Source organism: Odontomachus brunneus, unplaced genomic scaffold (genome assembly GCF_010583005.1).
Source record: "Odontomachus brunneus isolate Ranch 3 - 2012 unplaced genomic scaffold, Obru_v1 Obru_scaffold_127, whole genome shotgun sequence".
Classification (NCBI taxonomy): domain Eukaryota; kingdom Metazoa; phylum Arthropoda; class Insecta; order Hymenoptera; family Formicidae; genus Odontomachus; species Odontomachus brunneus.
The window spans coordinates 182,463-193,439 of record NW_022639577.1 but is presented as its reverse complement, the minus strand read 5'-3'; the positions used below and the strand labels follow the sequence as shown (position 1 = coordinate 193,439).

At 38.5% G+C, this 10,977-nt stretch overlaps 1 protein-coding gene and 1 long non-coding RNA gene across 3 annotated transcripts in view; one reads left to right on the top strand and one right to left on the bottom strand.

Annotated features, from left to right (window-relative positions):
* Nucleotides 1-1,553, top strand: part of LOC116849879 — a 4,337-nt gene extending 2,784 nt beyond the window's left edge. The window contains exon 2 of the long non-coding RNA XR_004379212.1: nt 789-1,553. This is a non-coding gene — a long non-coding RNA (uncharacterized LOC116849879). The remainder of the gene's footprint in view (nt 1-788) is intronic.
* LOC116849878 (teneurin-a) overlaps nt 1-10,977 on the bottom strand; it is a 585,779-nt gene that overhangs the window by 405,171 nt on the left and 169,631 nt on the right. Inside the window, exon 1 of one of the 2 annotated variants that reach the window (XM_032827497.1) lies at nt 9,521-10,642. The exons of the other annotated variant lie outside the window; for it this stretch is intronic. Within the exon in view, the coding sequence (XP_032683388.1) occupies nt 9,521-9,560 (40 nt within the window). The 5' untranslated portion in view covers nt 9,561-10,642. Of the gene's footprint in view, nt 1-9,520; nt 10,643-10,977 lie in introns of those variants that run through there. 2 annotated transcript variants of the gene reach the window in all.

The window sequence follows — 10,977 nt, the reverse complement described above, 5'->3', positions numbered from 1 at the left end:
TAGTAGAAAGTATGCCTCGGAGATGCCAGTCAATTATTGATAATGGAGGCGACTGGACAACTTATTAATAATAAAGCATCGCAGTCTATATCATGCATAATGTGTACAAATTTTTTCAATTTATGTATTATCCTAAGTTTTTGAGTTTTGCCGTACACGCTCTTATCAAACATACTGTACTACAATATCTTATTTTCAACGGTGCATTTCTACATCATTATTTGTACTTCTATATATTTTTTAAGTAAAAAGTTATAAGGATAAAAAGGGAAGTTATATTGACTTGATTGCTTCTCAAAAGTCAGAGTGCTTGATTATTGTGAGTCCCCTCGCCTCTCACAACGCACGGCCTACTCAATATAAATAAAGCGGTTCTTTGAATGCACCCTATGATTGTGTCCATTTCTTTTCCCGCCCTAGACATGAAGCACAGCATTGACTTAAATCTCTAAAATCAAGTTATTGACCTCGATATCTTTATAACTTTTTTGTAAGAAGCAATAAAGTCAATAATATCTTTATAACTTTTTACTTAAAAAAATACATAGAAAGTACAAATAATGATGTAGGAATGCACCGTTGAAAATAAGACATTGTACTATTAGCTTGTTTTGAAAAATGACGCCTCGTAGAGGTCAAACGGTTCATTGCACCCCTGCAATCGTACCTGTAGAGACTTTTTATCAGGACGACAAGATCTGCAACATATTGAATCTTCAGTCAATTCGACCGAAATTTAATTTCCATAAGATTTATGCGGGGTCCTTTATGAAATAATTTTATTCCAGATTAAAGGTCGTTTACAGTGCCGAAAAATATGGAGACGCATCTTTGATGAAATGCATCGTCCAAATTGTCCGATCAATTTTTGGTGAAGATACTGAAGATGCATCGTTCTTACCGCATGAACTACGTGCTACTCCACGATCACGTGCCAACGTCACCATCGAGTCAAGTTGTCCAACTGTCGAAACATTTTACATTGCCCGCAAAGTCGCACGCTCTCAACAAAGGATTGATGTTCAGATTGATCTCCCACCAATTCTTTACATTGGAGCAATCTTCATTCATGCCTCGAATAGCATAGCATACATTATCCAAATTTGTAAAGACAAATGAAATATCTTCGCGTCGATCCAAAAGATCCACATAGTACAGAAAGCGAGCTAATCTGCGTGTACTGTATTTACAAGCTGAGCAACCTCCAAATCGGCACCGGAACGATGTATCGCGACAAATCGGAACAGGAAATTCCGTTTCCACCGCTGTATATTAATATCAAGGTTATAGGCATTAATAACGCGAACAACTATGTACAGATGGCAATTTGGTACGGCATACTAATTCGATAGCTGATGTCGTCGGACGATGGTTAACATATTTCAGAAAATCATTGAATTGTAGAAACATTATACGTTTTATCTTCCTCGACACACCGGCATGCTGATAGCAACTGCAGCAGCATCAAAAAGGAAATAGTCAATTTCTAGGAGAAAAATAAAAAAATAATTAATTCTATTGGTCACCGAAAAATAAAATATATACGTATCACACACATGTCTGATTTCAGAAACTACACGCGAATAACTTGTAAGTGACGTTTAACGTCAATTGAACAGTGGACCGACGTGTTCTGTTTATATATACGATTCTCCCTCTTCTGTCAAACATTCAAGGCTATAACTCACGGACCACCGTGTATATTTGTGGTAATCTCTCGAGAATTACGCTGAAGAGGGTACTAAATCTAGAATTGAAACATTCGCGTTTTATCGTATTTGACATTTACGTACTTCCGATCTTGATTGACTCATGTGTCGATAGCGACTTTATGATATTTTGGATAAAAATATTTTGTTAGGTTATTTTTTTACAAAAATTTTTATAGGAATTTTTAATTGGGGTTTTCATGGAGGGTTTTTGTTATTTTCTGTTGTCTTTACAAAAAGTTTTGTTAGATTTTTATGGTTTTGATTGAGTTTTTCTTTATAATTTTTTGGATAAAAATGTTTTGTTAGATTGACAACCTTTACACAACCTTTTTGGGGGATTTTAATGGAAGTTTTTGTTAGGTTTTTATGGAGGGTTTTTGTCAAATATTATTTATTCGTCTTTATGTACTTGCCGTATTTTTCACCTTTGTAAGGTTCTTTTGGTTTTTATGATATCACAGCTTTTTGCATGAATTAGCAAAAATTTTACTATATTTGTTCCGCGAAGAATATATATGCGTTTTTAGCATTTTGTGGTCAAGTAGATTTTTTTACTTTCAAATTATTTATTAATATCCATTGCGTATGTTTTCACTATCGTGGAAAATTGCACTGATAATTTTATACTTAATTTTTATTATTTGTATCTTTCTCTTTAACATTCAAATTTGTAGTCTTCCACATTTTCGTATTAATGATTTTAAATAATTGCAGTTGAAAAATGAAAATATTTGTCGCCGTCATTATATCAATTTTTTTGATTGCAGAGTTTATCCCACAATTAGTGCATAATTTTTCAAAGTTATTCCAACACCCAAAATTATATTGTATTAATTCTTATAAGATGTATGACTTTTTCAAATTTTCAGCAATAGAACGAAGCAATAGAATATAATTTTTTTTTAAATTTCTACAAAGTATTATCTATAGTATTATTATCATTAAATTGACATTCTAAAATATTTTTTGTAACTGCCCAAACTATATCAGACATTTTTTTAAGGCGTTGTTTTGAAATATAAATATTTGTAAGATCTGGTCTATACTGATTTCGCAACCTGTTGTATTCTATTATAGCTAACTTATTTACTTTTACAGACGAAGGATCATAATTTATAAGATCAAACTGTCAAAATTGAAAGTTATTTCTGACGGACTTGCCCAATAATTATATCATTAATTATTATTATGAATTATTATTATTCTTATTATTATTTAATATTTTTAATGGTATTATTACTGTTGCTAAGTTCGTCATAATGACTTTCAATTTTGACAGTTTGTTGAGCTCCCAACGTAATATGTCTAGACTATTTTGCAACCCACAATACATATTTTTGGCAACTTTACTAGTCGACCTGCAAAAGTTACACCTCTTGTGAGTTCATATGGCACTCATATTTCTCACATAGAATAATGAAATAAAAGACGAACGAAGTAACGATCAAAATTTGTCCAAAACAATATGTCATAAAATGTAATATAACAATCTGAGTGAGACTGTTAGTAAATTTGTTATTACATCAATGTAAGAAAAAATTTAAATTATTGTTAATGTAATGTATTGTATAATCTCATAATTATGCTAATGTCTTGTGCGGATGGAAGTACTCTATAATATTGTTGTCTGTCCCTGCTTTATCAACAGTGTGTTCTCGTCAAAACAAAACTCTATGCTTCCCACGTCGTTGCACACCTACGTCATCATGTATCTCATGCTGACGTGCACGTACCTAGTTTCATTATTTTTTCTATTCATGCGGAGTCAACAGGCTTTTGCATTAAAAGTTTTAGTTTAAGACAATAATCCATACAATATGCCTAGGCCATTGTAGTTCTTCGAGAAATCGCTGATCGAGCTCTTCGAGGAAAAGGAGTCTCAGGTATTACAAGGAAGCACAGAATATTACCTAACCTCCCCAGGTGGTCACTGATTAGGCGGAGGGATACTTCACACCGAGCATCTCGCTAGCAAAGCTAATAGGAACTCTTAATGAGTTCTTTGACTTTATAAAGAGTCGAGAAGTCCCTGTGTTCATTAGGATTCCGAAGGAGCCTGAAAGATCAGCGAATCTGGTTCCTTTGGAAGACTCCTTGTCTGACTCAGAGGAGGTCTCTCTCGCTCCTGAAAGATATGCAGAGTAACAGACGATCCTTAGCGGCCGGAGCGCCGAAGCAGGTATGTCTCCTTGTTGACCCATATTTCCCTCAAATCAGCAAGGAGAGTATGTAACTGAATGTTCCTCTGAAGATATCATTTTTCTTTCTTCAAGGAATGTTGTTTTATTATCCAGTTTCGAGAAAACTAGCAATGTTAACGACTTCGAGGTTATGATGGTGATCGACGAATCTAAGATTATCAAAAAGACAGCGGATATTTTTTATCCTAGAACTTCTTAGGGAACAGCTTTAAGTCCTCACGGTAGCATCGTGCCGATTATTCTCGACGCTACGAGTCAATGTTCGTTCGGGCTTTAGGGATGAGTTGAGAAACATTCTCAATAAATACAAGCCAAAAGAAGTTCTGTTCATGAATCCACCAAGGGAGAAATCCTCTCTAACTTGAGCAATACAGTCATTTCTCGATAATAGCGTCAGATGCAGTCTCAGCCCTAGGTAAGGGCTTCGCTGAACGCTGTCGGCTCCGATTTTTCAGAACTTGCAAAATTTGAAGTCCTGCAAGCATTAGCAGAGGGAAAAGTTGCTGCTTATAAGATTGCGGAAGATATTCGCCTATTAATGGACCACCACTTGTTACAAACGAGGCGAGTATTCATTGTCTCCTCGTTGAACTTTTTAGTTAAAACAGATCAGACGTAACTGTCGTTGACGATGGTCTCTTTGGAGCCAATTTCGTGGAGGTCAGTATCGGGCCATTAAGAGGGTCGCAAGATGATCATAAAAACACAATAACTACCAATGCAAATAAACCAATCGTATCAAAACATTCACCAAAGTCCAAAAATCCAAAGTCCCACCTCGTAAGAATCATTGGCTAACCGAGGAGGAACTCTCACCAGTTGAGCAGCAACAAAAGGTTCACACCCCGCTCAAGACTACGGATTCACCGTTAAACCCGGAAAGATAACCTAGAAGTAACCGCAGGTTACTTGGCCCTATTCGTGGACAAGTGGAGGCAAATAACCTCAGATTCTAGGTTGTTAGAGACAGTGGAAAGCTATAAAATTCCTTTCACTACATCATCCCCACTTCGACTATCTCTGAAGGAGCTATCCTTTTCTGCATCGGTGCAGAAAAGGATAGCTCATCGGTAGTCGAATATTGTGATACGGAAATAAAACAGCAGAAGGGCGCGATATTAGTTGTCGAGCTTTTAGTTCTTCTCTCTCTTTTTTTGTACTTGGTTAATAAATCTTTCGGCGGAAAGCGCTTTGTTTTGAATTTACGTAACTTAAATTCATACCTTTCTCTCTCTCTCTCTCTCTCTCTCTCTCTCCTACGTTTTAAAATGAAGGATTGATGCACGTTTGACTTATGCTTCCAAACTCCAAAATCAATGGATATTGAAGATACGCACCTCCTAGCACATTCATCTTCCGCATAGAAAATTTCTTTGTTTTTAGTAGAGAGGCAGTTATTATAAGTTCACGTCTTTGCCGTTTGGCCTTTGCACGTCACCTTACATTTTTATTAAAATTGTGCGTCCGATAGATTACTGTGAGAAAAGGGTTTCCAGTTCATAATTTACTTCGACGATCTATTGTTTTTAGGGGCATCAGACAAAGAAAATGCTGGGAAAATATTTATACGTCATTACAATTATTTACATATCTCTTCGGATTTCCTCATAAATTATTTTAAATTTCAGCTCGAATCTTCATCAAAATGTAAATTTGTATTTTTTTCGCATTTGATTCTGTTCAAATCGTTTTTTATTTCACTTGAGACAAGGGCTTCTATCGTTGGTTTAATGCATGTCGCAGAAATCACAGTGCTTTATCAAGGAGTTTGCGAGTTTCATCAGATCATTGCTGACAGCGTGTTCGGCAGTTTGTCACGGCCCTTTGCATACCAAGAGATTTGAAAAACAAAAATTTCCAGTCTTGAAACTTGTTCGGAAGATTATTTCGGACAAATGTACCTTCTTCATTATTTAAGAAAGGATTTGAAATGTTGGAATAGAGTATTTTATACTTCTATTGACAGAATAGCGAATCAGCTACAGATAGCGAATCTCGCACTCAAAATACAGACACTGAGTGGTCAATCAGAACAAACGTTCAGGTTAATCAAAAGGAGATTTGGCCATTTTGATATGGATTTTTTGCATAATTAATAGCAAAGACGAAATCTCTGTTTTCTGGTTTATCGACCCAGGATCATGAGCACTCGATGCATTACATTGATGCATCACATTAAATTAACATAGTTTTTACTTCTACACATTGCTATCATTTATTCTATTGTCTAAAGTTCTATACAAAATAATTGACAATGAAGTTACGGGAATCTTGGTTATTATGATAACCAGGGTTCCTTATTTTTTTTCCGTCTTTTAGTCATCGATCTGATTGTTCTATTACTATGCCAGTCTCTATTATCTTGGCTTTTAGGAGCCAACACTCGGAGTAGAGAAGCCTTTCTCTAGTAAGAAAATTATCAGAGCAGCCTTCCAGTCTCATAGACGGTATCATCACTAGACATTGTTCTCGCCTCGTTGGCTACAACTATGATTAGGCAGTATGCTCGCCCGGTTCGATCCTTGAATCGTGGAACTTTTGTCATAAACAACTAATTTTTCTCTTTTTTCCGAAGATTAATCGAGTCCTTAACTGAGTTCTTAACTTAGGAACTGCAGAATGTCGATTTGTACTCACTTAATACAATTCGCTCGACAATCTTCCTCATTTCGGACAAGAGAATCGACAATCACTCATTGATGTTTTTGCAAAGAGGTTAACATCATCAAACCTCGTTATAATTTTATTTGGGACTCAGCCTCGGTGATTTCCAAATTGATGGAACCTAGATTTTCCTTATAATTCTATATTAGATACAATAACTAAAAAATTGATTCCTTTGCTAGCTTGTGGCTCGGGACAATGCATGTAGGCCCTTACAGCCATCAGCATTTCTCAAATTACGTTCTCAAGAGACAAGCTTGAGCTCATTAGAATCCCGGATCGCATGAAAACATCTGCTGCGGAACGTACATAGCCGCTGCTTACGTTTTCTCAATTCCCTGATCGTCTAAATTCTTATATAGTTTATATTTTATATAGTTTATATAGTTTATATTTTAGGGTAGCATTCTAGAGAAGTTGTCTAGTTTATATTCTAGAGTATTAAAGATTAATAAGGACTCACGTTCATAATACTGCAAAGACTTATTTATCGCTTGTGTAAAACCTGACAGTGAATACAGACAATAAATTGTTGTATGTGTAAGGGTTTGAAGCAATCTGAAATGCGAGCTGGTCGGATAATTCCCAAACTTTCGCGAATTTTTATAATCGGCCTGTTGTTAATCCTGAAAACTTTTATGACTCCGTTCTCTTATTTTAAGTGTCGTTTAAGCAATATTATATTTATGTTATATGTTTTACATAACATATACTTCCTTCGTTTCGAATTCTCAAATTCTTTACTGGATCTTATAGAATCCATCGTATTCTTAGTTCTCGTTAGTTCTGTATTACCTCAGGTTATAAATGTTCCTGAGCGACAAGTCGCGCTTTAATCATCTACATGGTACTTCCACCCAAACGAGACACTGGCATAATTTTAAAATTAAACAAACTTAAAGAGTAAAGTTCAATTTTAATTATGCCTTTGGTCTTATCCGGATGAGCTTCCACATCCCCAAAGATCTTTTTCTCTTTCGCGATAAGAATCGCGAAAGATTTAGCAAGCGATTTGCCTTGAAACTTTAAAATAATGAAGCAAGACGCGTGCGTGAAATACGCGGCGGCATAGGATGCGCGGCGACGTGAGAAACGCGTTTTGTTTTCGCAGAAGTTGTGAGCATTATAGATGAAGCAGAGACGGAAGGCAATACTACATAGTACTTTCATCTAGACAAGACCATAATTAAAATCGAACTTCACTCTCTTCAAGTGATATTTAATCTTAAATCTTAGAATTTATTCGATACCGTATATTTGTTTCATGTAATTTAAAGGATTGTAGAGCTTTCATCATCGATTGTCTCATGTCGTATAATTATGAAGGTCTGGGGATAATATCTTTGAGCAAGAGAATTATTTTTATCCAAGTATTTAGGTCAGTTTTTCCACATATTGGAATTGGTCAAATCCTTCTTAGAGATACCATGTGACAAGATTTTATCCACTGCATATGAGGAGTCAACCTTTCGATAGTCAGGCATCTGAGAGGTTTTGAACGACGTTTTGGTTCGGACAAAGTGGAGGTTAGAATAATACGCGCTACATTTTCCTCTCTTCCTTGCAAAAATAACTACCTATAAAATTGTGAAAAATGATAAAAGATTGTTTTTTAAAAATGTAGTTTCCTTCCTAATTAATAAAATCTTTAATGAAATTTCCATTTTTGTTCCACAAGAAGCCGCGACTAGCGGGTGGTTAAACTGCGAAGACAGCGATCATGATTCTTCTGTCCATTCATCGCGAATGAGATCGTTGCGACTCCTTATTGTCGGTAATTTAATTAATGCTTTTGGTCTTTCTTTACTCGTACGTGTCTGTGAAATTATCATGCCGACGTATGAATACTTATATAATAATTAATGAGAGCAATCAGGCGGTGTAAGGGATGAGCAAGTCGCATTTGACCGCAATCCTATGAATAATCGGCCCGGACGGAATTGTGCTCCTAAAGTTTTTGAACCGGTGAATAGTACCAAGAATTTTATTTCATTCCCTCATTTCGCCCGTAACGTATCTGGTCCAATTTAAATTCCGGGTAAGACCAGCGCGGAAAGCCCGAAGGACCTAATATAATTCTGAATACAAGGGGCACCCGGTACGCTTGGGATCTAACTTGCATATATTTGCCAAATAGGCACGTTAACGTTGAGAATAGTGTCTTCGTGCCCGCTCGCAACAAAATGAACGAATATATCTCACGTCAGATACATTGTGCAACGTTATCTACGTGTTACGTAGCATATGCGCATTATAAAATAACAACGCGAGCTCTTATTCGTACTCGGAGAGCGTTTCCCATTTCGTATAATTATAATCGCAAGTCTTCTCTCGGAATAAGAGTTTCACTAAAAGCATTTGAATGGAGTTACGTGTATAAACTGCAATACAGTATTACGATGTCACGTAATACAGCATATACCTCAAAAGCGAAAGGGAATTCAGTTTCGACCAGTAGTTTCTAAAGTAACGTATCGGATCAGATCCGCAATGCGGATTATGATATATGAGCCTGTTCAATTGTCATCGATAAACTCTGTGTGATTGTAGTTATGAAATATTATCTTCTTGACTCAAGCCATATTGTCTTATGCATAGTTTATAAAAGTTATGCTTATAATAAACCGATAGATAACTGCGTCGTTTTTGCTTTCAAATTGTTTGGTTAAAAAGAGCAACATCGTTAGTATAAAGTTCAAAGAATGTGTATAAAGTTGAAGAAGGGTGTATATGTGGTGTAAGGTGATTAATATATTTATAAGAGAGATAATGAGAAAATAATTGTTGAAGAACCAGTAGTAATCAACAAATTGCATACCCTAACACGCGTTGACAACTAGAAGCGTAGAATTTCACTTTGATTGAACTGTGTTGGAATTCGCTGGATATATTCGTCACGTTGCCTCCAAACATGTACAGATATCCTATTTATTCCATACTTACCGACGCGATCTATGTCTTCTTGCGTGTAGTAGTGATGCATCGTTACTGCTGGGTCGGCTTGCGGTAGCAATTGAATCACACGGGCGACAGTTTATGGCCGTACGATGATCATCACGACCAATACAGCGGTCACTTTACTCTGCTATTACTCACTTCCATCTCAAACAGTCGTACAGGCCACCCATTCGCCACTTCCGGCACGGTATTGTTCCTACAATTTCGGCCGCGCGCAGATGCACGTACACGCGCATACACGCGCATGCACACTCGTACGCATACGCGTATCCACTTTCCTGTGTGACGTTGTTCCTTCGAAAAAAAAATGACCACGTTCACGCGAACGTGATTCTCAACGTCGATGTCTGCGAGACGAAAATCAACCCGGCGAAGCGCCTCACGTGATCGGCTGAGCGCGCATTCGGCGTCAAGATTCACTGTGTGCGCGAGTTCAGGAGCGGACGTTCACTTTTCGCGTTTCGCGCCATGATTTCACGTTTTAATTGAGGTGCTCGTGATCACCAGGAGCTCGCTTGGACGGCAAGTCTAGCGGTAGGCTCCGGCGAAAGCAATCAGCGCGATCTTCACAGCCTTCTTCACGTCCACGTCCGATCGCGGAAGAACGTCCTTGTGTCCGGAAGTTCGTGGATATCCGTGTGGCGCACAATTAACCGACACCTCGGAGTCACGAGTCCTCGTTCGCGAGGCCTCGTTCGCAGGCACGATGTCCCTCTAATCGTCACGGTACTTACCAATGTGCCATTGGGACGTTATCTTGATTCAAGGTTATGACAGACAAACGAAATCGGTCCAGGAGGTAGCGCCAGCGGGTCGTCACGGCGAAACGTCGATGATGCGGCGCGATTCTCACCGGAAGGAACGGAGGAACGCGTCCTCACTCTTGACCAATAGAACTCACGCACTGCGCTCTTTCTCGCTCACTGCTTTCTCTTCCTCTATCCTCCTCTCCTTTTTTTTCCCTACCAATTCGACGGAATCAACAACAATCGGGACACGAGATAAAACAACAAGCCCGATAACATTGTGGTACAACACACCTCCGCAAGCCGATTCTGCGCAGAGTATCGGTAGCACGTTCGAAGAGGTCGACGGCAGTCACATTACACGGAGAGGATGCCGGCGATCGTGGCGCCATCCGTGGCGGGACAGGCTCCGTTGGTGGTCGGTGCGAGGGTGCCAGCCACCCCCGCGACATCCTGCCTGCCGGCACCTCTGCCCTGTCCCCTCGTTCACTTGTCTTCCTCTCACTCTCGCACCATCGTTTCCTTCCCGCCGCTGCTGCGCCACCCTCCCCGCGTCGACCTGCCGTCTTCCTCGTTGCCGTACACGCGCATCCGCGCTGCCACCCTTGCGCCCGCCATTCTCCTTCTCTGTTCCTCCCCTCCCCCTTCATCACTCTCTCTCTCTCTCTCTCTCTCTCTCTCTCTCTCTCTCTCTCT